The sequence below is a fragment of the Heterocephalus glaber genome, unplaced genomic scaffold, assembly GCF_053883595.1.
Source record: "Heterocephalus glaber isolate CG9 unplaced genomic scaffold, H.glaber_assembly_v1.0 deba00001497, whole genome shotgun sequence".
In the NCBI taxonomy this organism is placed as follows: Eukaryota; Metazoa; Chordata; class Mammalia; order Rodentia; family Bathyergidae; genus Heterocephalus; species Heterocephalus glaber.
In genome coordinates this window covers 13,601,129-13,625,254 of record NW_028258320.1, presented here as the reverse complement: position 1 = coordinate 13,625,254, position 24,126 = coordinate 13,601,129, and the positions used below count along the sequence as shown (strand labels likewise).

General features: G+C 38.0%; 1 protein-coding gene across 7 annotated transcripts in view; it reads left to right on the top strand.

The window, feature by feature from the left end:
* The window catches only part of Kat6b (lysine acetyltransferase 6B), a 186,924-nt gene that overhangs the window by 111,447 nt on the left and 51,351 nt on the right, over window positions 1-24,126 (top strand). For all 7 annotated transcript variants that reach the window (XM_087184681.1, XM_013072875.3, XM_004846322.3 and 4 more), the window contains 3 exons: window positions 12,265-12,373; window positions 21,324-21,439; window positions 21,678-21,759. In XM_087184681.1, the coding sequence (XP_087040807.1) occupies window positions 12,265-12,373; window positions 21,324-21,439; window positions 21,678-21,759 (307 nt within the window). The remainder of the gene's footprint in view (window positions 1-12,264; window positions 12,374-21,323; window positions 21,440-21,677; window positions 21,760-24,126) is intronic.

Here is a 24,126-nt window from a genome sequence, read left to right as displayed (position 1 = left end):
AAGGTTTTCTGTTTCTATGTGTTTGTTTTATTAATTTGGTCTATCAGTGACATACCCATTTTATGTAAGTTTTCTAATTTGTTGACATAAATTTGCACTCGTGTCCCATTTTCATGCCTTTAAGATCTCTGATAACAACAATAAAAAAGATCTGTAATAACAACTCCTTACTTCCTTCTATCAGCCATACATTTCCTCCTTTCTTGGTCAGCCTGGCTAGGTATTTCTAGTTAAACATATATCTATAGCATAGCAGTTCCACTCCTAGTTATTTAATCTAGAGAAATGAAAACATATTCACAGAAAAACCTGTACTAGAATTTCATAATGGTTTTTTTCATATTAGTCCTAAACTCTAAACTAGTACTAATCAACTTTTGAGAGAATAAATTTTTGTATATTTACAATAAAACCCTACTCCACAATCACAGTTATTCATATGGCCACAATATACATGAATCTCAAAAAACATTATGAAGATGAAAGAAGCCCTATGCAACAGAATCCTGGATTCTGTTCTAAAACAGACCAAATCAAACTGGTGGAAAGAATCAAAATACCAGTTGCTCAGGAAGTAGAGTAAGAAACCTTGACTAAGAAGGAGCAGAAGAGAATACAGGTAATATGGAGAGTTCTGAATTATGACAGGATTACAAAAATATGCATTAACGACTCAGCAAACTGCAATGTATCATTATTTGTAAAATATACTTAACTTGGTTGGACAATAGTGTGAATGTACTTACTCCCACCGATCTGTGTTTCTAATAGTGGTTAAGGTGGTAAATGTTGTTGTTTGTATTTTACCACCATAGAAAAAATGTAAATAGTTGGATCTGCAAGTTCTCAGTGGGCAAATGTTTGAAGTGTGTATTTTCCTCATTACTATGTGCTGCCCTATTTTTATTTATCTACCATTTGTATATTTGAGTACGAACATAATTTAGAAAATGATAAAGTACCAAATATGAGAAAAATGTTACATTCACATATTCGACAAGCATCGAACATCTACAGTGAGTATAGTTCTTTCCTATATGTAGTAGTTAATATAAACCAAACAGTGATCTTCAGATCTCTCACAGGGTACTAAGCCTTGGCCTAAAATATCCAAAATTTACTGCTTTAACACAAATAATGAGCTTTCTTCTTCCTGCAATATACCTTTAATATAGACTTCTGTAAATGTTATTTTTAATTGTTATTATATCTTTGTAATACATAATTATTTCATTCATCTTGGGGGAATTGATACATATACCTATCTCGTCTCAATCATTTTTACCCACCTCCCCAGGCTTCTGTACATTCTTGCCCTGAGGAAAAACCATAGCTAGGCTGGTGTCTCTCCTCTTGGCCCTGCTGGCGTAGCTTGCAGCAGTGCAGGGTTAAGGGCATATGTTCCTGCAGGTCCTGCTAGCTCTTAGTAACACCATGGCCCAGGATGGTGCCTGACTTAAAAAGCATGAGTGGATCAAAAACTCCTCCCACGAAAAGGGCCCAAGGGATGCATGTTTTGCTACACATAAGTCACTCCAAAAACCATTTGAGGTAGTACAGTAATTATGAAGCCGTCCTCTTGTCCTCTTGGTTATGTATCATATAATTGAAAAGGTCAGAGGAAATGAAAACAAAGTTGAAAAAGTCAAGGGCACTGAAATTCCATAAAACAGCACCCACACCCACACCCAGGGAGTGGGGGCAGTTGAGAGCTAAGTGTGGTAATGAAATTACATTATTTTCCTTGGTTCTGGAAGGACAGAGCTGCAGAATACCAATTCTTTTTGCCATGCTTTGAGTGCTGAGTAAATATCAGTAATATATTGAATAGCACCCAGCATCTCAACTGCCAGGCCAGTTCTTAATGTGGAAAATGTCAGAGGTGGTCATAGTGATAATATTGAGAAAGTGACTAACAAGTGGTTTTTGTACCTTGCTACTATCCACATGTGTCTCGTCACTGCACTCCACCTTTCTGTTTGGATCTGATTAAGTTCAATTGCATTGCCAGGGTCTCCCTCTAAGCAGTTACTGCAGGTTTCTCTTAGCTGGATTAGTAATGATTAGTCTGTTTCAGTCCACACTGTGCCTAGGCAGAGTTGTAGGTACCATGTCTAGACACAGCGATGACTTGGGGACAACCACGGAAGCCAGTCGCCCTTTACTCTGCTTAGTAGCAGTCATCATTTGTTCATCTTCTGTGTTGGCAGTAGCCTTTGCTTTAGCCATAGCTACTGTGCTCTGGCTTTACATGGGGAAAACAACCAAACCATACAAATGAATTGCCATACAAAATTTCTACCCACAGCATTGCGTTTTCAAAACTTAGTGCCATTTTTCTACTTCTTTTTTCTTGCCATCTTCGAGATAAATTTTGTATTTATGGCCCCATCAGTTTTCTTATCCTTAAACAAATGATGGACCTACTTTATTAGTCAAGGGTCTTGAAACACCAAGGCTGCAAATCACTGGAGAGACATTTTGTAAGATTTCCAGAAAAGGAACCACTAAAGATTTGTGACACTTGAATGCAAGTTGAATTTTAAATTTCTATTTTTCTAAACCAAAAGTTTATATTGCTAATAAAATATAAATGTAGAGTTTATATTTCTAATATAACATGCTTGCCAACAAGAATAGTTTAAATCCTAAACAGACTTCCTGTAACCATGTGTTGAATTTCCAGCTGTATTGAATCAGACTTTGATCCCTCTTAAGAAGATAAATGCAATATCTGCACTTTCTAATGGCAGGGGTGGTGGGGAGACTTTCACATGAAATGTTAAAAGCCAAGTCCCTGTCCAGATAAGAAATTGAATGCTCTGGGAGAAAGGAATTTTTTCATTGTCCCTTTTCCCCAATATTCATAGCTTTCATTTACCACAGACACAAAAGAAGGAAGAAGGAAAAGAAATGAGATGGTATTGTTAAAAGCAGTTTGCAGGATTAGATTTGTTTCCTTCCCATAGAATCACTTTCCTTAATCAGCACTTTTATAAACGGTACACCTGCCTAATTAGAACAAGTTCTAGACTACAGGATACTGTGTGAGCATTTCAATTAACTCCACACAATTGATAACTGTTGTGGCTGATGTTCTTAGAACGTCTCCTCTCCTCTCATTCCTTTGTAGCCAGGCTTTTATTGTTTTATAGTTCACAGTCAGCCTTTGATGGTGGGACTTTCCCAGTAGCATGTGGTCATTGATAATTTTTTGTTGTTTCTAAATGATTTCTTTAAATGTGAAAAAAAAAAGGAATTATTTTATGAATATATGGAGGGGTGCTTTTGAGTATTTCTATTAGACTTTATTTACTTGCTGCTACTCTTAAAATATAGCAAACCCTCATCTCCATGATAAGGAGGTAAAATATAGCCGTCACATTCAAGATCTCCATACATGAACAATAATAAATCCCTTGGCCCAGAGTAACACAGAAACTCAATCCACAGTGCCAGTGGGGATGATGTAGTGTTCCCTCACAGAACCAATTACCCACAGAGAAGTGTAATGACCAGGAGAGGTGACACAATGAAAATCTGTATCGTAGGAATAAAATTATGGCAAAATTGTTGCCCATGTAATGTCTTATCGTAAGTATATCCCCAATTATCTTCTGGAAAAAATTATTTAGCATCTACTCAGGGCCAAATTCAGGATGGATTTGCAAGAATTGGCTTAGAATAAAACAAAAGGGCACATGATTGCAGAGAAAATGGCAATAGGCATGTTGTAAACGGAGTTCTGTTCTGCCACAAAGCATCTGAAGAAGACCGAGGCTAGTCTGAGGGCTGCTGGGCAGCAGACCTCCTCACTGGAGGGCACGGCTACACTGACCACAGTTACTGCAGGTGCCCACGGGGGTGAGGTAACACTCAGGAAAGAAAGACAATTTACATTGTTGAAGGAAGTCCCTACCTGTAGGGTTCGTGAGTTACCGAACACACGTCAAGTGGATTGCTGTAAGGAAAATCCTGAGTGTGCATGATCTGTATCCTAGTTAGGATTGGGCTTGATCTCTTCTAACAAGCATCACTTGAATAAGTGGGTTAAGTGGCAAGGAATGAAGTCTAGTTTTTTTATTAGATAAGTGTCAAATAGAGTGCTGAAGTGGCGAGAAAGGATGTTACCAAGTTCCTCTGAAAACAACAAGAGTGGTGTTCTTGTGATGCTGTCAGTTGTGAAGTTGTAGGCAATAAGTCATTATTAGTTACAAAGCAACAAAGATTGTAAAATATTTTCTTTTTAAAACTGAAAAGATCGGGCCGGGGATTTAGCTCAGTGGTTTCGCCACCTGCTGCACAAGCGCAAGGACCTGAGTTCAATCCCCGGTACCAAAAAAAAGACAACTGAAAACTGAAAAGATCTATGCTCTTACATTTTTTTTTTTGAACTCTCATGTTTCAGTGTATTCATCTAATTTAGCTTCTTCCTTTTTTTCATTTTGTAGTACATACCAGGAATACAACCCAGGGGCCCATGTACCACTGAGGTACATACCCACTACTTTTTGAAATTTTATTTTGAGTCAGGATCTTGCTAAATTGCCAAGGCTGGCGGAGTGGTGGTGCAAACCTGTAATCCTAGCACTTGCAAGGCTGAGGCAGGAGTGTTGCCACAAGTTTGACCTGATGGAGGCTACCTAGTAAATTCAAGATCACCAGACTCTCTGCCCCTGCTCCCCAAAAGTATCCTTACCAGGGCTGGCCTCAAACTTGCAGTCTTCCTGCTTCAGTCTTTGGAGGAGCTGTAATTAGAGGGCTGTGCCACTATACCCAGCTTCTTTTTCTTGAGAGGGAAAGAAAAGAAAGTATGTGGTTGGGCAGAGGGTGTTACCACAGCTACACATTGTATGGGAAAACAGTCATGGCCTCAGAGCTCCCTTAGATACAACTACAGTGCCTATTTATGAGCAAGCTCTACTAGTTAATTCTGGTAGAGAAATAACATTCCTCCCACTTGATTTTTAAGACTGGTTCTATCTTGTGAAATTCTGCCCCAGGAAGTATATAGCATACATAAATGTCATTTATTATACAGAGTAAAAATTACGAATGGATGGATGGGTGGATGCTATTAAAGAATAGTAGAGTTCTCCCTGCTATTGCTGGTTGCTTCCTTGCCATGTTTGTAGTCATTGAGGATATACATGAAAATAAATGATAACAGTCAATATTTGGGGGCCTGTTTTTTTGGAAGGACTGCTTCTCAGTCTCAAATCAGTTTATCCATTTGTTTTGAGGCTCAGGCGTCAGCAAGGAACAGTCTCTGCCCTCATGGTGGAGTTCATTTCATGGCTTAATAGGAGAAACAAAATAAGTTATATATAATGTGCCAGTGACTAGTGGCATGAAGAAAAATAAAGCAAGGTGTGGAAGGCCTAAATGATATATGGAGTATAGGACAGTCGAAGATGGTTACACAGGAAAGAGACAAACCACAAAGAAGAGAGGGAATGTCTGGGAGTCATCTGGTGCCTGTCTTAGTGGCCCTGTGATCAAAGGGAGGAGCTGCTGGGCCTTGCTCTCAGGGATTGTGTTCTGCGCTAGTGCAACACTTGGGAAAGCCTTGTGGTAAGCAGCAAAACACTTCCTTAGCTTCACATGTCAGTCCAGTATGAGGAAAGGGAAGAAAGTAAAGAGGTGCAGAAGAGGCTTATAACAGCTCTTTCATACAACTTGATTTGGAATCAGTGAGCTAAGTTGTCTGAGCTCAGGGTTAGACATTGTCCAGTGCTGAACTCTTTGAAACTCAATAAATTTATATTCATCTTTGTTTTCTCTTGTGATGTTATTCATTTAAATTTTATATTTATGTGGGGGTTTTTTTTTACATCTGTTTTTTTTTTTCTTTTACTTTACTTTGAGCTTTCCTTTATTAGTTACAGGCCTCTTGGCTGTCAGTTGAGGCATTTTCTACCCTGTTATTGTACTCTTGATTAATTCATTCTTTAAAGTAAAAAAAAAATTAAGATTAATATCATAGGGACTCAGAAAATTGAAGTCTTTTATAGAGTAATTCTAAACTCCCAAACAGTTCATTTGTGCTGATGTTTAATAACAAGTAGAGTTGCTTGGTCTTTTTGTTTTTATAGCCAAAGTGAATTTTGCAGTAATGGTAGTAGTATTTGAATCAAACTTTGTAGTTTGCAAAGTATACACTCTCCTGCATGTTTTTTTTGTTTGTTTTTGGTACTGGGGATCGAACTCCACCTTGCGCTTGTAAGGCAGGCAGCGGAACCACTGAGCTAAATCCCCAGCTCTCATGCACGTTTGAACTTGTAGCAACCCTAGTGTGGGAGAACCTAGACGCTGTTCTGTCCCTTTACAGATGAGGCCACCTGAGGCCCAGAGAGAATTGAAATCAGCGTCTGTCTGTGATGTACAAATGGGTGAAAAATGCTGAATTGTTTCATTTTTTACACTTATAGTTACTAAAATAACTTGTTGGGTTTTTTATTTATTTATTTATTTTTGGTACCAAGGATCGAACTCGGGACCTTGCGCTTGCAAGGCAGGCGCCAGAACCACTGAGCTAAATCCCCGGCCCTAAAATAACTTGTTTTTAATAGTTTAATGAGAGCTATAGAGAACTCAAGCAGATCAATAGGGGATTATGCAAAGAGGGCTGCATCTGAACCATTGGGAACAGACCCAGAAAGTCTGCAGGACCCCTTTTATGTCACTCTTGGGAAGAGGATATGAGCCTGCATACCTCTGGCTCTACTTAGTACATGAGTTTTCACTTATTTATTTTTATTTATTTTTTGTCCAGTTACTTAGACTAACATGACTAACAAGCATGTTTTTCCTTCAGGGAAGAAATAAAAGTAGCCATTACCCAATATAAAGCTTCTCAAAAATGTGTCGTCCTGAATTTAAGGAATGTTTCCTCAGAAAAGGTGCTGCATGAGAGTTGGGGGGAGGTGTTTCTAAAGACTCTTTTAGTATCTTTTTAAGTATTATAGACTCAATAAAACATCAGAGCTTGGAAAGGTCTTAAAGGTTCTCCAACTTATGTAAGCATTAAAAGACTGTACTGTATCAGAAAAGGATGTTTGAAGAGTCCCAGATCCCTTGCCTAGCTTGAGTGTGGTGATTTTGTGGGCTGTCGGGATGGGGCCCATCCAGCCTCTCCATGATCTTTTCTGATTACAGGGCCTCTGTACCTCAAGAATAATCTAGCCCACAAATATTATATGGTTCCAGTTATGTGAAGTACCGAGAAGTGTCAAATGGATTGAGACAGAAAGCAGGCTGCAGGGGCTGGATGAAGGAGGAATGGGAGTTAAACGTGTTTAATGGGAACAGTGTAGGTTCAAGATGTTGGAAAACGTTGTAGAAGTGGATGCTGATGCTCTTTCCATAACATGTTAATGTGCTAAATGCCACTGAACTGTACACATAGCATTTGTTATTATCTATTTTTTTTTTGGTACTGGGGATCGAACTCGGGTCCTTGTGCTTGTGCAGAAAATTAAGTGTTCTTTTTTTTTTGATACCGGGGATCAAACTCAGGACCTTGCGCTTGCGAGGCAGGCACCGGAACCACTGAGCTAAATCCCCGGCCCACATAACATTTGTTAAAATGGTCTTTGTATATTTTATCATTCATTTAAAAATATATAAACAAAATGAAGGAGAAAATAAGAAAATTTCCTTCTATTGTTGGACAGCACAGAAAAGTCTGTTGCAGAGTCTCCCTGACAGAACCTATCAGTCCTTTTTTTATATCGAGGAGCCACAGAGAAAAAAGAAAGGTAGCCCTTTCAGTGGATGGAGACGCTCAGCTTTCCCCTTCCTAGCAGACTCCTCAAGACTGAGTAGTGGCAGTTCCTTCACTACATTTCTTTTGAATCATGGTCAAGATAAGGCTCATATACTGTAATTGGCTGGTCAGCCTTTTAAGTCTCTCTCCATCTCCTGACTCTTCCTCCATGTCTATTTTTTGCTCTCTTGCTCTCTGTCTTCCTTTTAATTTATGTACTGAAGAAATTGGGTCATTTGTCCTCTAGGGTTTTGGTACCAACATCTCCCTGCTTCATAGATTAATATAATCCTCTGTCCTCTGTGTTTCATGTGAATCAGTAATTGGATTGACACTTTGTTTTATAAATGTTTATAATCCAACTATATAATAATTCATTCTCCACCTCTTTTGAAAGTGGAGAGGTACTATTTTATTACCACCTCCCCCACTTTTTGTTTGGAAAAGTTGTCAACATGCAGAAAATTAAAGGAATAACAGCAAATGTGTATATACCCTTTCAATACATTTGCCAACCATTAACACTGGCCACATTGGCTTTCTCCCATGCTCTCTGCATGATGAGGTATAGACACACTTAGATTTTTCCACACTGGGTCATTTGAGGGATATAGACATCATGATTTCTAAATATTTGTTTTTTGTTTTTGGTACCGGGGATCAAACTCAGGTCCTTGCGCTTGCGCAGCAGGTGAGGAAACCACTGAGCTAAATCCCCAGCCCTCTAAATATTTCAAATATATCCGAAGAATAAAGAGATTGCCCTGTATAACCACAATATGTTCACTCAATAAACTTATATTTGGGTATTTCTTTTATATATTACCTAATACTGGGGTGGGGATTTAGTGCAGTGGTTCCACCGCCTGCCTCGCAAGCACAAGAACCCGAGTTCAATCCCCAGTACCAAAAAAATAAAATAAAAATAAAAAAATAAATATATATTACCTAATACTAATGTATATTTTCCCAATTATTTCAAAAATATCCTTTACAGCTGTAGCTTTTTTTTTTAAATCTAGAATCCAACCAGTGATCATAAAAATCTTATTTCATTCCCACTTTAGTTGCCTAACTTGATTCTACCCTTCTGGTGGGGGTGGGGGTAGGAGTGGGGGTAGGGGTGGGAGTAGGGGTAGGGGTGAGGGATTTATATGGCACTGACATTTTTTAAGGAATCCTGGTGAATTATTTTACAAAATATCCTAGATTTGGATTTGCCTTACTGTTTTCTTTGATTAGATTCCCCACAAAAAGGCAATGCTAAGCCTTTCAGCGTGGTACTTGGAAGCACATGATGACAGTTTGTCCCATATTTGTAAAGATGTCAACCAGATTTCTTCACGGCGGAGGGGGGGGGGTCTTTTTCCTATTGTAATTAGTGAATAATCTAAAATGACATATTAGTAGTTTCCTTTGTAGTAGTTTACTAATATGGCACTTGTAATGGGAGGAATTGGAAGAGATTTTTGAGCATTTTAGTAAATAACTATTGCCACTATGGAAAGATAATTTTTAAACATTTTGTTTTTCTGAAAAAGGGGGAGGGGAGGTAGCAAAGGTGGACTATGGGGAAGAAAGACTTGTGTTTGAGACCCAGCTTCACACTTGAACCTGTGTGACTTTAGAAAAGTAACTTAGTCTCCCAAATCCTCAGTTTCTTCCCTAAAATGAGGAAAACGTACATACCTGACAGGATGATGAAGGTGATTAAATGGAATATTGTACAAGGAGGAGCCTCTGACCTTTTAGCTTCCCTATGGCCATCTCCTGGGAGAGGAGAAAGAGGTGCTTCCTGAGCAGAAGATGCTGATTATTTTTATCTTCAGACCCATCCATGAGTATTTGTTCTTGGAATTACTTTAAAGTAACCAGACATGTTGATGAAAAACTGTGATCAGCACATTAGGTGCCTTTGTGAGATTTCAAAGAAAGGAGTAAAGAATTTGGAGATTTGGGGTTCTATTTTCAAACCTCTTAAATATCACTTGTCTGTAGTAGATATGTGTGGAATCAGAATGCCATTTACTCAGACCTTTTTCTGACTGCAATCCATTTTACTTTATTAACAAGAGATTATTTTTTAAAACAGTTTATGTGTAGTCTGATTGAGAATAGTAAATCATACTAATTCTGTGACCCATTTACATGCATTACTGTAAAAGTTTCATTTCATACAAGTGACAGTTTTTTAAAGTTAATTAGGCTCAGCTACACTGAGGTTAGCAAAAAGTGCTTTGAATTATCAATAATTCAGCAGAGCAGACATTTCTGTATAATGCAGTGGTTTTATAGAGTATTGTGAGACAGTTATCCTTAAAATAAATGGTCGTGCGCATATATCAGCATGGTAGGGTTCACTTGAACATGGCATGAAGCGATAGCATCTATGCTTTCTGTGATTGGGCAGAGTATGGGACATCAGTCTTTCTAGCCATGAACTACTAGCAACCTTTGTCCTTTGTGTTACCTTTAGTTAAAAACGAAAAATGAGCATGAATTCTGGCTGATGGCCACATCTCTGTTAGAGCTAAAAATTCATCTGGGAAAGAAAAATGGGATTGCAGATTTGGATTTGTTTCATTGCATGAATGATATGTGACATTTTGTAAATTATTTATCACTGCAAGGATGGCGGCAATGGCTTGAACATTGTTCTATCAAATGAAAGCAGGAATCCCATTAGTAGGAGGACTGTGTTTTAGCTAGAATCTATCAGGGGAATGTTGTCACTTTAAAACCAGATTGTTCTTTTAATTGCTATTTAAAGGAACAAAAGTGTTCCCAAGGTACTGCAGTTGAGCAGTTGCAAGTAATAACTATGGATCCATAATTATGCAGCGCTGATTATCTGGCATTTAAAAAACTATGGCTAGAGTCAGTGACCAATTTGTTGTAGCTTGTCTTTTTGGGGGGTTTTCTAGCACAGAATGTATTATAATCTGCCTTTTAACTGGGGCTACAAAAATGCATTTTCATAGCTGCTTCAAAAAGTAGAGCCTGGGCACATTACAAGAACAAATTAAGCTGAAAATAAGGGCAAGATAATGAACACTCATGTTGTAAGATGAAATTAACAGTCATATTAAACAGTTTTGTCAATGCTCAGTCATAAGATGAACTCTTGATTTATGACATGTTGTCACAGGGAACCAAGACATTTGTTGAAATCATTATAACCATTTGAAATATTATCTTTAAAATGAGGTAGATTTTTTTTTTTTAACTAGCATATGCTTCTTTATTCAGTTAGCAAATGTATTTTAAGTGCCTACTGTGAACCAGGAAGTGGATTGGGCATTTGGGATTGAGTGGCTGAACAAATGAGGTTTATTCTACGCTGATGTATAGTTAGAAAATCAGACCTAGCCAAATCTTGTTTTTGATTTACATGTAAAAACATTTGTGATTGTGTTGGATTTTCTTGCCCTGAATTTTTGATTCTCAAGTTTCAAATGTAAAGACATAGTAACACTCAGATGCCTAGCAGACAGCATGTGTGAAGGCTTGGAATACACAATAAAATTTCAATTTTTATACAGTTTTGGCTGTTCAAAATAATGTGACCAGATCTGTAGGCACAGTCAGCTATATTTATATGGATGGGAATACTAGCATTGCTTTACTAGTAAATAACAATTGGAGACACTAAAATGTATGTAGATTTATACATTGTTAAAAGCTATTTCCATACGGAGAGTTAAAGGGTGCTAGGGGGTTAGACAAATGTTTTCTTGTTTCTTTTATTAAAAAGTGGGAGTATCAGAGATTGAGAGTTTTAACTCCTTTCTGTGCTCTGGTGTGGTTTCCTTCAGAAGATTTTGATGCCAGGAAGGCCTTGTTTATGGTCTTTTGATCTGGAATTTTAGTTCTTGCTATGTCGCTTAAAAAGATACCAACACTTCAGGTCTGGTATTTAGTTTGTGGGTATTTTTGGTTTTTTGTTGTTGTTGGTACCAGGGATTGAACTCGGGGCCTTGCGCTTTCGAGGCAGGCACCGGAACCACTGAGCTAAATCCCTGGCAGGTCTGGTATTTAATAAGTGAGTAATATTACCTGCATTACAACATTTGGTAAAGTTTACTTAAATAGTCTGACTTGACTAGATGATATTCATAGGCTATGGTGTTCAGTAGATAGATGAATCAATTTATTATAGGCATGCGGAGTACAGGAGTCATTGAGATTTCAAATGAATCTTTAATAATGTCCATTTCAGAAGCTTATATAATAAGCTTTATAGCCCTTAGATTTCATTGGTCTAATAAAAATTACTTCTAGATCTCATACATCACATTTCAGTATATTATTCAGATAATGCTTTAAGATATTTGAAATACTTTAAGATATTTTTAATTATAAAATGTTTCCTTGAATTTCTAATTCAGCAGATTTTCTTTGTTCAGGAAACATGTAGGGTGCTTACCATTTTAATGTTGTATTTTATATTTTTAAATGAAAGGTAATTTTTTTTTTTTTACTTTAATTTGTCACAGCCCCGTGCTGATCCCATTCCAATATGTAGCTTCTGTTTGGGGACTAAAGAATCCAATCGTGAAAAGAAACCAGAAGAACTTCTGTCCTGTGCAGATTGTGGCAGTAGCGGTAAGTTATATTTTTGTGTGTTTTGTACAATGCCCTATTACTCTAGCTTTATGTTATTTATCTATTAAAACTACATGATATTTGTCATTTAGAACAATGACTTGGTAGTGTGATTGTTTTTAAATGTAAAAAGTAAATGCAGGTAGAGGGGAACACATGAATATATGAGCATTGACAGATAATCAGTATTTCTAATTAAGCTTCAATTTTATACTAACATTGATAATTCAATGTGGAGACTTGGGTGTGGTGGATAAATTCAGGGCAGAGATATTTGTTTATTGAATCCAGGTCTTCTTCCTATGTTGCTAGTCTTTGTCTTGGTACTCCTGGGTCCAAGCACTTCCCAAGTAGTAGGGACTACAGGTGCACACAGCTCAAGGTTGAGGATTTTAAGCTTTCAAGGCAGCTGAACACAGCCTGAACCACTTCTGTTTACTATAAGCTGAAGTCTCAGTTTAAGAGATACTTGAGTTGGAGTCTATAGTATTTCAGGTCATGACACCTACTGGTTAAATGTAATATTACAGCCCAGCTCTGTGTGACTCCAGATGAAAGGAAAGGACAGGATTCTGAACAGTTCACTGAAAGAATCAAGAAATCAAGCATGACAGAAATTCCAGTTGCCTAGAAGAAGATAGGGAAAGGGTGCTCTGGGCAGAAGGTGATACTAAAATGAAGGAATTACTGGGTTGGAACACTGGGGTATTGACAAATTAAAGAACCCCAAATGGTGCATGTCACCTCTTCCTTTTTCTCACCGTGAGGTTTTAAAATTTTATAGTGGAAATTTAAAAGCAAATTATACTTACACTTAAAAAATTTCTTTTACTTGCAAGTCTTCCTTTCTTTTAAGCAGGTTGCCATCCTGAGTCCCTCTGTCTATCTGTCCCTTGCACATGTCAACAGAATAATAGCTGTTAGGAATAATAGCTGTGAGGCTTTTTGTTTTTCATTTTTGGAGGGAGCAGTGCTTGTGATTGAACCTAGGGCCACATGCATGCTGCATGTTAAACATGCATGATACCATAAAGCTATACCCCTAGTCCAGGATTTTAAAAAATGAATCATTTATGTTAATCCAAAAGTTATTTTTTTCCAGTCTACTGAAAACTTTCTCCTCAAGATATTATTTTTAAAATCATGACTGAGAGTTGGGTATATAGCTCAGTGGTAAAGCACATGCCTAGTATGCACAAGACCATGTGTTTGATGCCATAGTGACTAAATAAATAAATAATAAAATTGATGAACTAGTATTTCTGTAGTTGTAGTTACCTTTAAAGACAATAATCCTAGGAGCCAGGTATTGTGGGGGCACGCCTGTAATCCCAGCACTCTGGGAAGCCAAGGCAAGAGCACCATAAGTTCGAGCCCAGACAGTGCAACTCAGTGACTTAGTGAGACCCTATCTCAAATTTTAAAAAATTAAAATGAGCTGGAGATGTAGATCGGTGTAAAAGCCCTGGGTTCAAACCCCAGTATTCCTCTCTCCCCCACTCCCAAAGATGCCTAGTGGGGGCCCTGGGTTACCCACCTTGAATCATTGAAAAACAAAGCCAGAACTCATCCATGCAAGGGACCACAGGACATACTCATTTAGCATACACTCATTTCACTCACAGAGTATAGCAGATAAGAGGAAACTCAAGAGCCAACCACGACCTAGTTTCTCGACCTCAAAGTAGTTGTTTAACCATTCTACGCCTTAGAGTTACCCTTGGTTTTCTCATTAGAAAACTGGAGATAGTGGTAGTACCTACCTCTTCAGTTTTTTGGGAACTAAATGTGGGAACAGAAGTAAGTATCTTAGTACTGGATCTACAAGAACTATGTAAGTGTACTATGTATGTCAGCCATTGTTATCATTTGTCATGTTTGATATTGTTATCCTTGATTACTGCAAGTAATTGAAAATCTTTTCGCCATTTATGACAGGTGCTTATAATTGGATAGAGGAAACGTTCCGTTCTGAGGAATGACAGTGTTGTGTAAGGATTCTTACTCCTCTTGTGAAGGTTTAACTTGATAGGCCCTCTGTGGTTCAGCAGCTTCAAGGACCAGATCCGGAGGGGCGAGCCTTTTGAAATAAGATGTTTCAAACCCTGCTTGAAAAATGCATTCCAACATTCTTTTTGATGGGCTTTACACATGCATTAAAATTCTTTTACCTGACCATGGTATCATGGATAGTGACAAAAGGACATGGAAACATTATCTGTGTGTTCAGTTTAATAAATTTCAACCCTTCAACCCCCCTGTTTTATGCCGGTGAGGTGGGGCCTCACTCATCAGTTCTGATTCTGGAGTTATCTTTTGGGTTTTCCCACGAGGCTTGTTCTGAATGAATCATTCCTTTTTTTGTAACTGCCTGATCAGTTTAGTGGTATTCACTTGTCTAAGTTTACCTGTTGTGATTTTAAGGTGATATTTAAAAAATACTCTTCACTGTTTTATTTCATTATTATCTATTTATCTGGGTTCCTAGACAGATGACATACATACTTAAATGTGGGAAGAAAAGTACCCTTCATATATTTCCTTACCCTGGTGATACTTACTTGAGTTAAGTAAGGAATTCAAGATTGTTATCTTCTGGCTCCTGACTTCCAAGGCTTCCTTCATAGGGTATCAAGGTGTAATTCTAGAGAGTAGACCCCAGACTTTCTGATGTAATCAATCTCTCTTCATCTTTTCAGATTGAACACTTGCCAAAGAGGAGGGCTGATCTCCTTTACACTTTGAGGTCACCGAAAATTTCTTTTTACTGAAGCTTCTTTTCATTCATACTTTTTCAAGGTCAAGCTAGGGGTGCGTGGGTGTAGTATTCTGCTTTCTCTTCTCAAAAAGTACCCTCTTGTTTTCTCTCAAGTGATCAGAGACAGCTGGGTTGAGGATACTTTCTGCACGGCTAGTGTTACTGGAGTCATCTTTGAGCCAGGCTCTCCCTCCAGCTTCAGGTAGAGAGAGCCAAAGGTTGTGGAGTCTAGGTTTGGGTCATGACTGAAATCCAAGCCAGCAGGTCTGTTTGTTCAAGATAGAAGATGCTTCTCAGTGTCTCTATGGGCCCTGTTGTGGGATCAGGCTCTTGCTTTGAGGTTGACTCACTCTTCCCTGAGTGTCCAATGCCAGTCTGGATTTGGCTACTTCGTTGAGATAAAACTTTTGGTCCTTACTCGGTATACTGCTGTGTAGACATTTATACTGAATCTGATAGATCAGATCAGGGGCTTTGTTGTTTCTCTTTAAATGGAAGAAGGGTCAGGGTCAAGCATGGTGGCATTGTAATCCCAGCACTCCGGAGGCTGAGGCAGGAGGATCACCACAAGTTTGAGGCCAGCTTGGGCAACATAGGCCAAGGCCAACCTGAATTACAGAGTGAATCCTGTCTCTAAATGAATAAGTGAATGAATGAATTGAATGAATGAATGAATGGAAAGGTCTGTATATGGTTTGTTTTAGAGAGCTTGGAAGTTCTTATAGTTTTAATATTGCATTGTGATACCTTGGTAATGATAAAGATAAAAGAATATGATGAACTCTCCTTCAACTGTGTCCTCTGGTCCTGGCAGGAAGCCCCATCATCAGAGTCAGTCCATCACCTCAAGAGGGATTTCCAGATTGGTTGGTACCCCCAGGCAACTTGGCAGAAATGGCTGCTGTCTCACCCTCAGGGAATCCATTGATTTTAGGATTAAATTGAAATTGTTTGTAATGATCAAAGGGATCCCTAACATAAGATGTTTATATGAAAAAATACCCATAGCAGTATAAAAACAGAAAAAGGAAATATCGATGCAGCCCATAAGGAAGAACATTCTGAAATGTGTTTCCCATATGTGCCTGGTGCTCTTTAGTGGCTTCTATCTGAAGTACCATTTGTATGATGTCACATTTATACTCTGCTTAGATTTCCTAGATGCAAGTAATAAATGTTTCCTTCTGCTTACATCATAAAGTAGAATCATTTCAATATTCTCTATTTTTGAGATGGCTCTTTGCTCAAGTAGTCAGAACTTAACTTTTTTCCTGCTAAAACTTTTTTTTTTTAATGATTCATCTTTACATGCAGTAAAAATGTGAGTTGGGGTGCATACATCAAGAAGGCCCACAGTTAGTGTCCCCGCTCCATGTTCATTTTTCTTCTGCTGCTGGCTGGGTGCATACCTACAGATTGCCTGATCTGTACAACGAGAAGTAAGTTCTGCACCCTGTACCCACAGGCCTGTTGTGAACATTTAATGAAATAATGATACAAAGATGATCAGTAACTTTGACATATTAAAGAAACATTAAAGATTATTTTGGCCACTAGCGATCAGGTAGTTTTCAGGTCTCTGAGAATGTTAAAAGTAGGAAGTGCTTTTACTTGACTTTCATGGATCAGCCTACTTTGAAATTAACACTGTTATATTCTCTTTGCCTCATTAAGACCAAATTATATTTAATTAGCTTCCCATAACTATTAGATATTATACCAAATGAAATTGTGTGTCTGCTGCTCAGATTGCCGGGTGGTTAAATCTTACTTACAGATGAGTTGTGTGCATTTGTGTTTTCAAATTAGCAAATCAAAGATAAGTGTACAGTTCAACATTACAGCATCATCTTAAGTGGAAGCTCATTGAAACAGGAAGCACAAGAAAGGCTGCCGGGATGCAGCTGAACGAGAAAGAGAAAGCCCTTTGGTACCTAAGGGAGTTACCTAAGGCTAGAGTGTCAGCGTCCCCCTGGGAGACCTGAAGTCTCCCCTAGGTTTGTCTTTTGCCTGTCTGTTAACCCTGATTTAAAACAAAAACAAAGGGCTAGGAATTTAGCTCAGTGGTTCTGGCGCCTACCTCCCAAGCTCAAGATCCAGAGTTCGATCCCCGGTACCAAAAATAAATAAAACAAAAACCAAAACCTTTTTATGCCTTCTGTTTCTAGAGGGAGCCAGTGGGTATGATCTGTGATAGGGATATATGTTTTAAAAAGCAGTAGTTTCTTGAGGTTACTGCATAGAAATATTCTTGGGATTGGATAGTTGGTTAGTCATCCAGTTTCACACAGACTAGATACAGAATCAGTAGGTTGGAAGGAGACCTGCAATTAATTACAAAGAAACAAAGGAGAAGTGGAAGACAAACTTCTTGCCTCCAAAAAGTCCATAAGCAGGACTGATCATCCAGAGAGAGAAATGGAAGAAGAAATCTTGCTTTTAGCCTCTTATTTTACTAAAATTTGGGTTTAATGGTGACTTCCAAGTATCAAATCCAATCTTCACTTTTCAGTCTTTTTTTCTTTTTCTTTTTCTTTTTTTTTTTTTTTTGGTACCAGGGATTGAACTCAGGTCCTTCCACTTGCGAGGCAGGCGGCAGAACCACTGAGCTAAATCCCTGGCCCACTTTTCAGTCTTTATCAAAATCTAATCCACATCTGTCTGTCCATAGCAGATACACCTCTCATCTACATTTTGTTTTGTTGATAATTTTTTTTTTCCTTGATACATTCTCTTTGGTTTCTGTGATGCCGTATTCTTTGTTTTCTCTGGCTCTTTTCATTACTTTTATTCCTTCCTTGTCTGTTTTCTGCCCTCTGTGTTTGTTCAGATTTCTGTCCTAGGCCTAGTATTTCTTACCTTCTGGAGAGCTTCTCCTGAGCCCTGGACCCTTAGTTATAAATGCCTACAAAACTTCTGCACATGTCCACCTCACTTATCCACCCCTGGGCTCCTCAAAGTTAACATCTAGACCAGCTCATCAACCAGGAGTCACTTCCTCAACACAAAAACAGCCACACAATGTTAATTTTAAAAAACCAATTAGGGGCTGGGGATTTAGCTCAGTGGTTTTGCTGCCTGCTGTGTAAGTGCAAGGACCCGAGCTCGATCCCTAGTACCAAAAAAAAAAAAACAACCAGCAAAATGCTGGGCTTGGTGGCTGCACTCCTCAGAGATTGTAGATTAGGGTGCTTGTCCTTGCTCATTTAGGTTGTGGTAGGGTTCAACTCCTTGTGTTTGTAGGATTGAGATCCCTATTTTCTTGCTGTCAGACGAAAGCTGTTCCCAGATTGTAGAAGTCAGCTTAAGTGCTTGGCTTGTGACACCCTTCTTGTGTCTTAAAAGCCTGCCTAAGATGGTGGAGACCATTTCCTGATCTGAACCTTTTGGTCTTCCTTTCCCATCTTACTTGTCTAACCAAGCCAGAAGAGGTTCTCTGTTCATGAGAACTCACTCCTGTAATTAGATCAGATCTACTCAGGTAATCGAGGGTGATCTCCTCAAGGTGTGCACCCTTTAGCCCTGACAACAAGTTTCATTTTGCCAAGACAGGTCATTTATTTTCATGTTGTGGGAATTAGGGCATAGGCAACTTTGGATGTCTACCACAGAGCCCATAATATTTCCTCCGAAAACGTTTCCCATTTTTTTCTCCTGCAGTACTTCCTCAAAAATCATTTTTACTGGTTTGTGATCCCATTGGTATTGTCCAATTGTATACAGCATCCCTTTGGTTTTGGTAGGTAAAATTGTGGGAAGCTATGAGTGGTTATGTGTTTGTATAAGAATGAATGAGTGAATTAATACATATTATTGCTCTCAAATCTGATAAATTGTAAACCACAGTAGTAAAGGAAACTCCATAGACAAACCACCATGAATTGTGTCAGCAGAGAGAACAAGAATTTTAGAGGAAATTGTTGAGTTTATGGAATGGCTGAATAGGAAGTAAGGAATTGTAAATTAGTATCATTTTCCATCATCTTACTGCTATAGATTGTTTAGTAATATATCAAGACTCAGTTATAGTCTTTCGTGTTATTTTAAAGTTGACTATGAGAAATTAAATGAAAGTGCTTATTACACCCTCAGCATCTTTTACAGAATCTTAGAAATTTAGAGCTGGAAAGGATATGTGGCCTATTCTTTTCAGCTAAATAAAGATACGATTGCTGCCTAAAAGAAAGATAGGGTAAAGATTTTAGAATTTGACAAGCCAGCTTATATACTAATAGCTTGAGATATAAGATTGCTTAAAGTGAGAGAAAGCATTAAGAGGCAGAGTATTCCTTGCTCTTGATTGTAAAAGACTGAAATCCATTAATTTTCAAAATGAATAGTTATTAAAAGTCTTTCATAGGATATCTGTAGGAATGAGTAGTAAGCTGTAATATAGTGGGAATTACCTTAGTTACTGAGTATTAAGCTACAAAGTACAAAAACATTTTAATGTAGAGAAAAATTCAGTGCATGAAATTGAGGTCATATGTGCCAGTGATGTATGACTTAGAGGAAGTAATAAAAAAAAAAGGAGGGGAAAGAATGAATAGTATACTTTTAAGCGGACAGAACTCATTTTTAAGAGTGGAATTTAAATTACTGGTCTTTAAAAGTTGTAGCCTCTCACTGTGGGGGTGGGGTTCTGATCAAAGTTGTTTTCTCCCCTCCCCATTTAGAACATGTCTTAAAAGACAGCGAGTGAGCTGTTTGCCATTCCTGAGCAGAGAGAGGCGATTGATACCATTTTCATACAGTCTATTTAAACCTTTTTCTTTCATTCATTCAAATGAGAGAAGCCCTTATAAAAGAATGGTGTCAGAGGTTAACCACCTCTGCAGAGGTGTCTCTCCTGCCTGAGGTCATAATCCTGACAGAATTTTATTTTCTCAACATCTTAAGTACAGATGTTTGGGGTTTTTTTGTTTTTCCAAACCCAGGAGTTGTGGCCTTTTATTAACTGTATTGATGATTGATTTTGAATATTTTTACTTCAAAAAGCCAAATCTCCGGGTGGGTGGAATTTTATGAAGCACCTGTTAAGCTTTAAGGAGGAGGACTTTTTTGGCAGCAGCCCAAAATACATATTTAAACAATGAGGCTTCCAGTCAGGAAATTATGAAACAGTTTTGAAATTGCAGAATCTGCCTTTTTTATTATTATTACTCTTCAGCTTTCTTTTGCAGCTTGGTTATAAGTTCTTTCACATGGGATTTACTAACATTCTTACTATTTAAAGACTAGATTAAAAATATAAAATGAACTTTGGAGATCTCCTCTGGGTTATGATAAAAGACTGGCAGATTTTAAGCAGAACTGCCTTGAAGATCCTATTCTACACACGCACACACGCACACCCCGTAGGCTTTTTTCTTCTTAAAAGCTTGCAGGCTTCTTTGCATGGCATTGTTTCTCAGAGTGACCAGGTGCCTTCTGTGAGACAAGCAATAAGACTTGGTGTATCGGTGGGCAAAGTGCCAACCACCTTTAGTCCCAGCACTCTGGAAGCTGAGGCAGAAGGACTGTAGCAAGTTCAAGGCCAGCCTGAGCTATACAGCAAGACCATGTGTTTAAAAAAGAAAGAAAGCGCGTTGGTGTGTTGAACACTGCTAGATAAAAAGTGCTTAGAACAGTGTGAGAAAGTTGAACCCTGACACGAATGGAAGGAACCTACTGAGAATGTGCTGCTTAATTTGTGCCATTTGACCTAAGTCTGTCATTTTCTTAACTCTCTCAGATTCATTGTTTCTGCTCCTACTTTGGAATTTAAACTCAGAAACCCAGGAATAAGATTTTTGGTCTCATTCAACAATGGGATGTTCTTTGCCCTCTACTGGATTTTTTTCTTTGTTTGTTTGTTCTGCATTGATATTTGGATTATGTTAGGCAGCCCCAGTGTTTGATCATTTTTTGTTGTAAGTTGTATAACCATCACATGCAGCACACAGGACTTGTTCAAACTCAGGCTCTCCTCACATACGCAAACCAAGAACTCTGGATAGACGGTGGTTATAGGGGGTAAACTCTGGAGGGAGGACACAGCTGAGAAAATTTGGATCCTCTGATCTTTTTGTATTTCTAAGTTCCTGAGGTTGATTGGCCAGCATCAACAGTTATTAAATGTAGAGAATGAGAGTTTCAAAACAAAATCTGGAGCACCATTCCCATAAAGCAATTTGCTTTCTGTTCTTCTAGGGCACCCATCCTGTTTGAAATTTTGTCCTGAGTTAACAACAAATGTAAAGGCCTTAAGGTGGCAGTGCATCGAATGCAAGACATGCAGTGCATGTAGAATCCAAGGCAAAAATGCAGTAAGTACTCTTTTCAATAGACCATCTCGAGGTAAATTAATTTTCAGTGTTAAAGGTGTTCTTTTCAATAGAATATTGTACTTTTCTTTTTAAAATTTTAAATACTTAAGGTGTCAAGCTGCAAGTGGGAAGTTGGCACTCCACGATTATATTTTATTGTGAATCTGGTGATACAAGAATTCTTGGCATCTTGTGGTTGGTTTCTGTCTCAATTAGTCTCTAATATGTTATATTCCAGGATAATATGCTTTTTTGTGACTCCTGTGATAGAGGATTCCATATGGAGTGCTGTGACCCACCACTTTCCAGAATGCCAAAAGGTGACCTTTTAAACCACATTAACAATGTATTTTATCATATACTTGTTAGCCTCATCCTAGTGTCTCAAAGTTCAGAAGTATGCAGGTTCCTTAAGCGCTTTTTATCCCTCCTAACTTTCACTTGCTTGCAGGTTATGAACAGAAGAGTATAAAAGCATTTAGTTTGGGGATATATGTATACTCAAGAGCTCCAATTTAGGCCTAGTGATGAAAAGAGCATCCCTCTCCCAAAACTGCTCCCCTATTAGAATAAGTTCAGATTGTCAGTTTAGAAGTCGAAGTTTCAAACATTTTCTGTATTATTCAATACAGTGGAGCTGAGAAATTTAGCATTTTTAAAATTCATGATGATAGTGATGATTTCAGAATCCTCTAGCAGAAAACCATCACAGTTCTCTTGGCCATTAATTGATACTTTAAACAACTATCTTGTGTCTGATGGAATATAGATTTTATTGTATAGGCAACCTAATTCACCCTTTCCCTCTCACTTCACAATATATTGAACATTTCACTAGAATTGCCTTTTTATTATAAAATGCATACATTTTCAGGCGGAAAAGAAATTAAAAGAAAAATTTATTGGAAATTCCCTCCCTAGCCAAGGATTTAGCTCAGTGGTTCCGCTGCCTGCATCGAAATTCCCTCCCTGTCTCCACACACACTTTAAAAAGAAAGAGAACGTTCCATGCCTATTCTTGTAAACCTATTTTTCCCCTCCCAATAATAGATTATAAGCATTCCCACATCATTAAAGTTTCAAACTTCAATGCATAGAGCAAGAGTTGCCAATCTGGTGACTGAGGCCCACAGATTAGCTTTGGTGTCGCAGTATACTTTAGAACTTTTGAGTTCTCTAGGTGGGGCATGCATGCTTTAATTTGCCACAATCTCACTGCTCCTTATTGTCTCATGTTCAACTTGCTTCAGTCATACACAGTCCAGCTGCTTCCTGCAGGTACTTGTTTTTGCAGCTTTGTGTATAAATAAACCATAATTTATTTAACCAACTCGCTATGGTGGACATTTCAAATATTGCCATTTTTTCAATCCACAATTATTTTCTGCAGCTAATTTTCTAAGAGAGGAATTGCTGGATCAGAGGCCACATACGTGAAAGGCTGTATCAGTTTTTAGATTGACTACCAGTATATGAGAAAATTTCCTCCCTCCTCTGTTATGGCCAACACTGTCTTAGATTTATTGAAAGACAGCCTTATTATGTGGACTTTTTTTCTTCTTCTACTAGTTTGATAATAAGAAAAAAGGTCTGGTAATTTTTTCTTTCAGTAGTAAGATAGAACATTTTTGGGTCTAATTATTGGATGATTGTGTATCTTTGTAAAAGACCTGTTTTTATTCATTAATCAGTTTTTATTGGGACTCTCACCATTATCTTCAAGATTTGCAAAAGTTTATTTCTTTATGTAGTCAGATTCATGAAACTTTATGATTTCATAAATAAATATGAATATTTAATATATAATTTCATAAGTGTCAATCATGTTTAGATTAAATATCCATATATTTTTCCTAATACTTACAATTTTCCACATCATAACATTTATCTATCCAGAATTTTTGTTTGTAAATTAGGAATTAGGAAATAATTCTTTTCTTTCCAGGTAGTTTATTGAATCATTTCATCTTTTCCAAACTGATTTGAATTACAACCTTTTTTTTTTGGTACCGGGGATCGAACTCGGGTCTTTGCGCTTGTGCAGCAGGCAACAAAACCACTGAGCTAAATCCCCGGCCTGACCTTTTTGATATACAAAATTTGTCTATAGGTGTTAATTCTGTTCTTTCAATTTTTACCCTCTGATCTAGTTCCCCATGCAGATGTGTAGTTTCAATTACTGGATAGTACTTCAAATTTTAAAGTTATAATTTTAAACCTGGTTTTTGGTTTTGGTTTTGGTTTTGGTACCAGGGATCGAACTCTGGTCCCTGCGCTTGCAAGGCAGGCGGTGGAACCACTGAGCTAAATCCCCGGCCTTGCATTTTATATTTCTAATGATTTTTAGTGTTGGAAATTATCAGAAAAAGATGGTAATGCAAATATATTTTCTCTAGAAGTTTCAAAAACTGATTGACCTGAATTTCTTTCCTTCAAATAAAAAACTATGTAATGACTTACAGGGACAAGTTTCCATGTGGGGTATAGTGTTAGGGAAGGTTTCCAAGATGGAGGGGACCCAGCTCTGACCTCCTTGACCCCTGGGAAATTCACCTGTAGTGATGGCTCCCTGAGGAGAGTGACAAACAGGAATGACTCACTTCCCTAAAGTTCTACATGCAGGCATCCTTGGGCAGCTTAATACAGCTGCAATTTATATTTAATATCTTCTCCTAAAATGAAACATT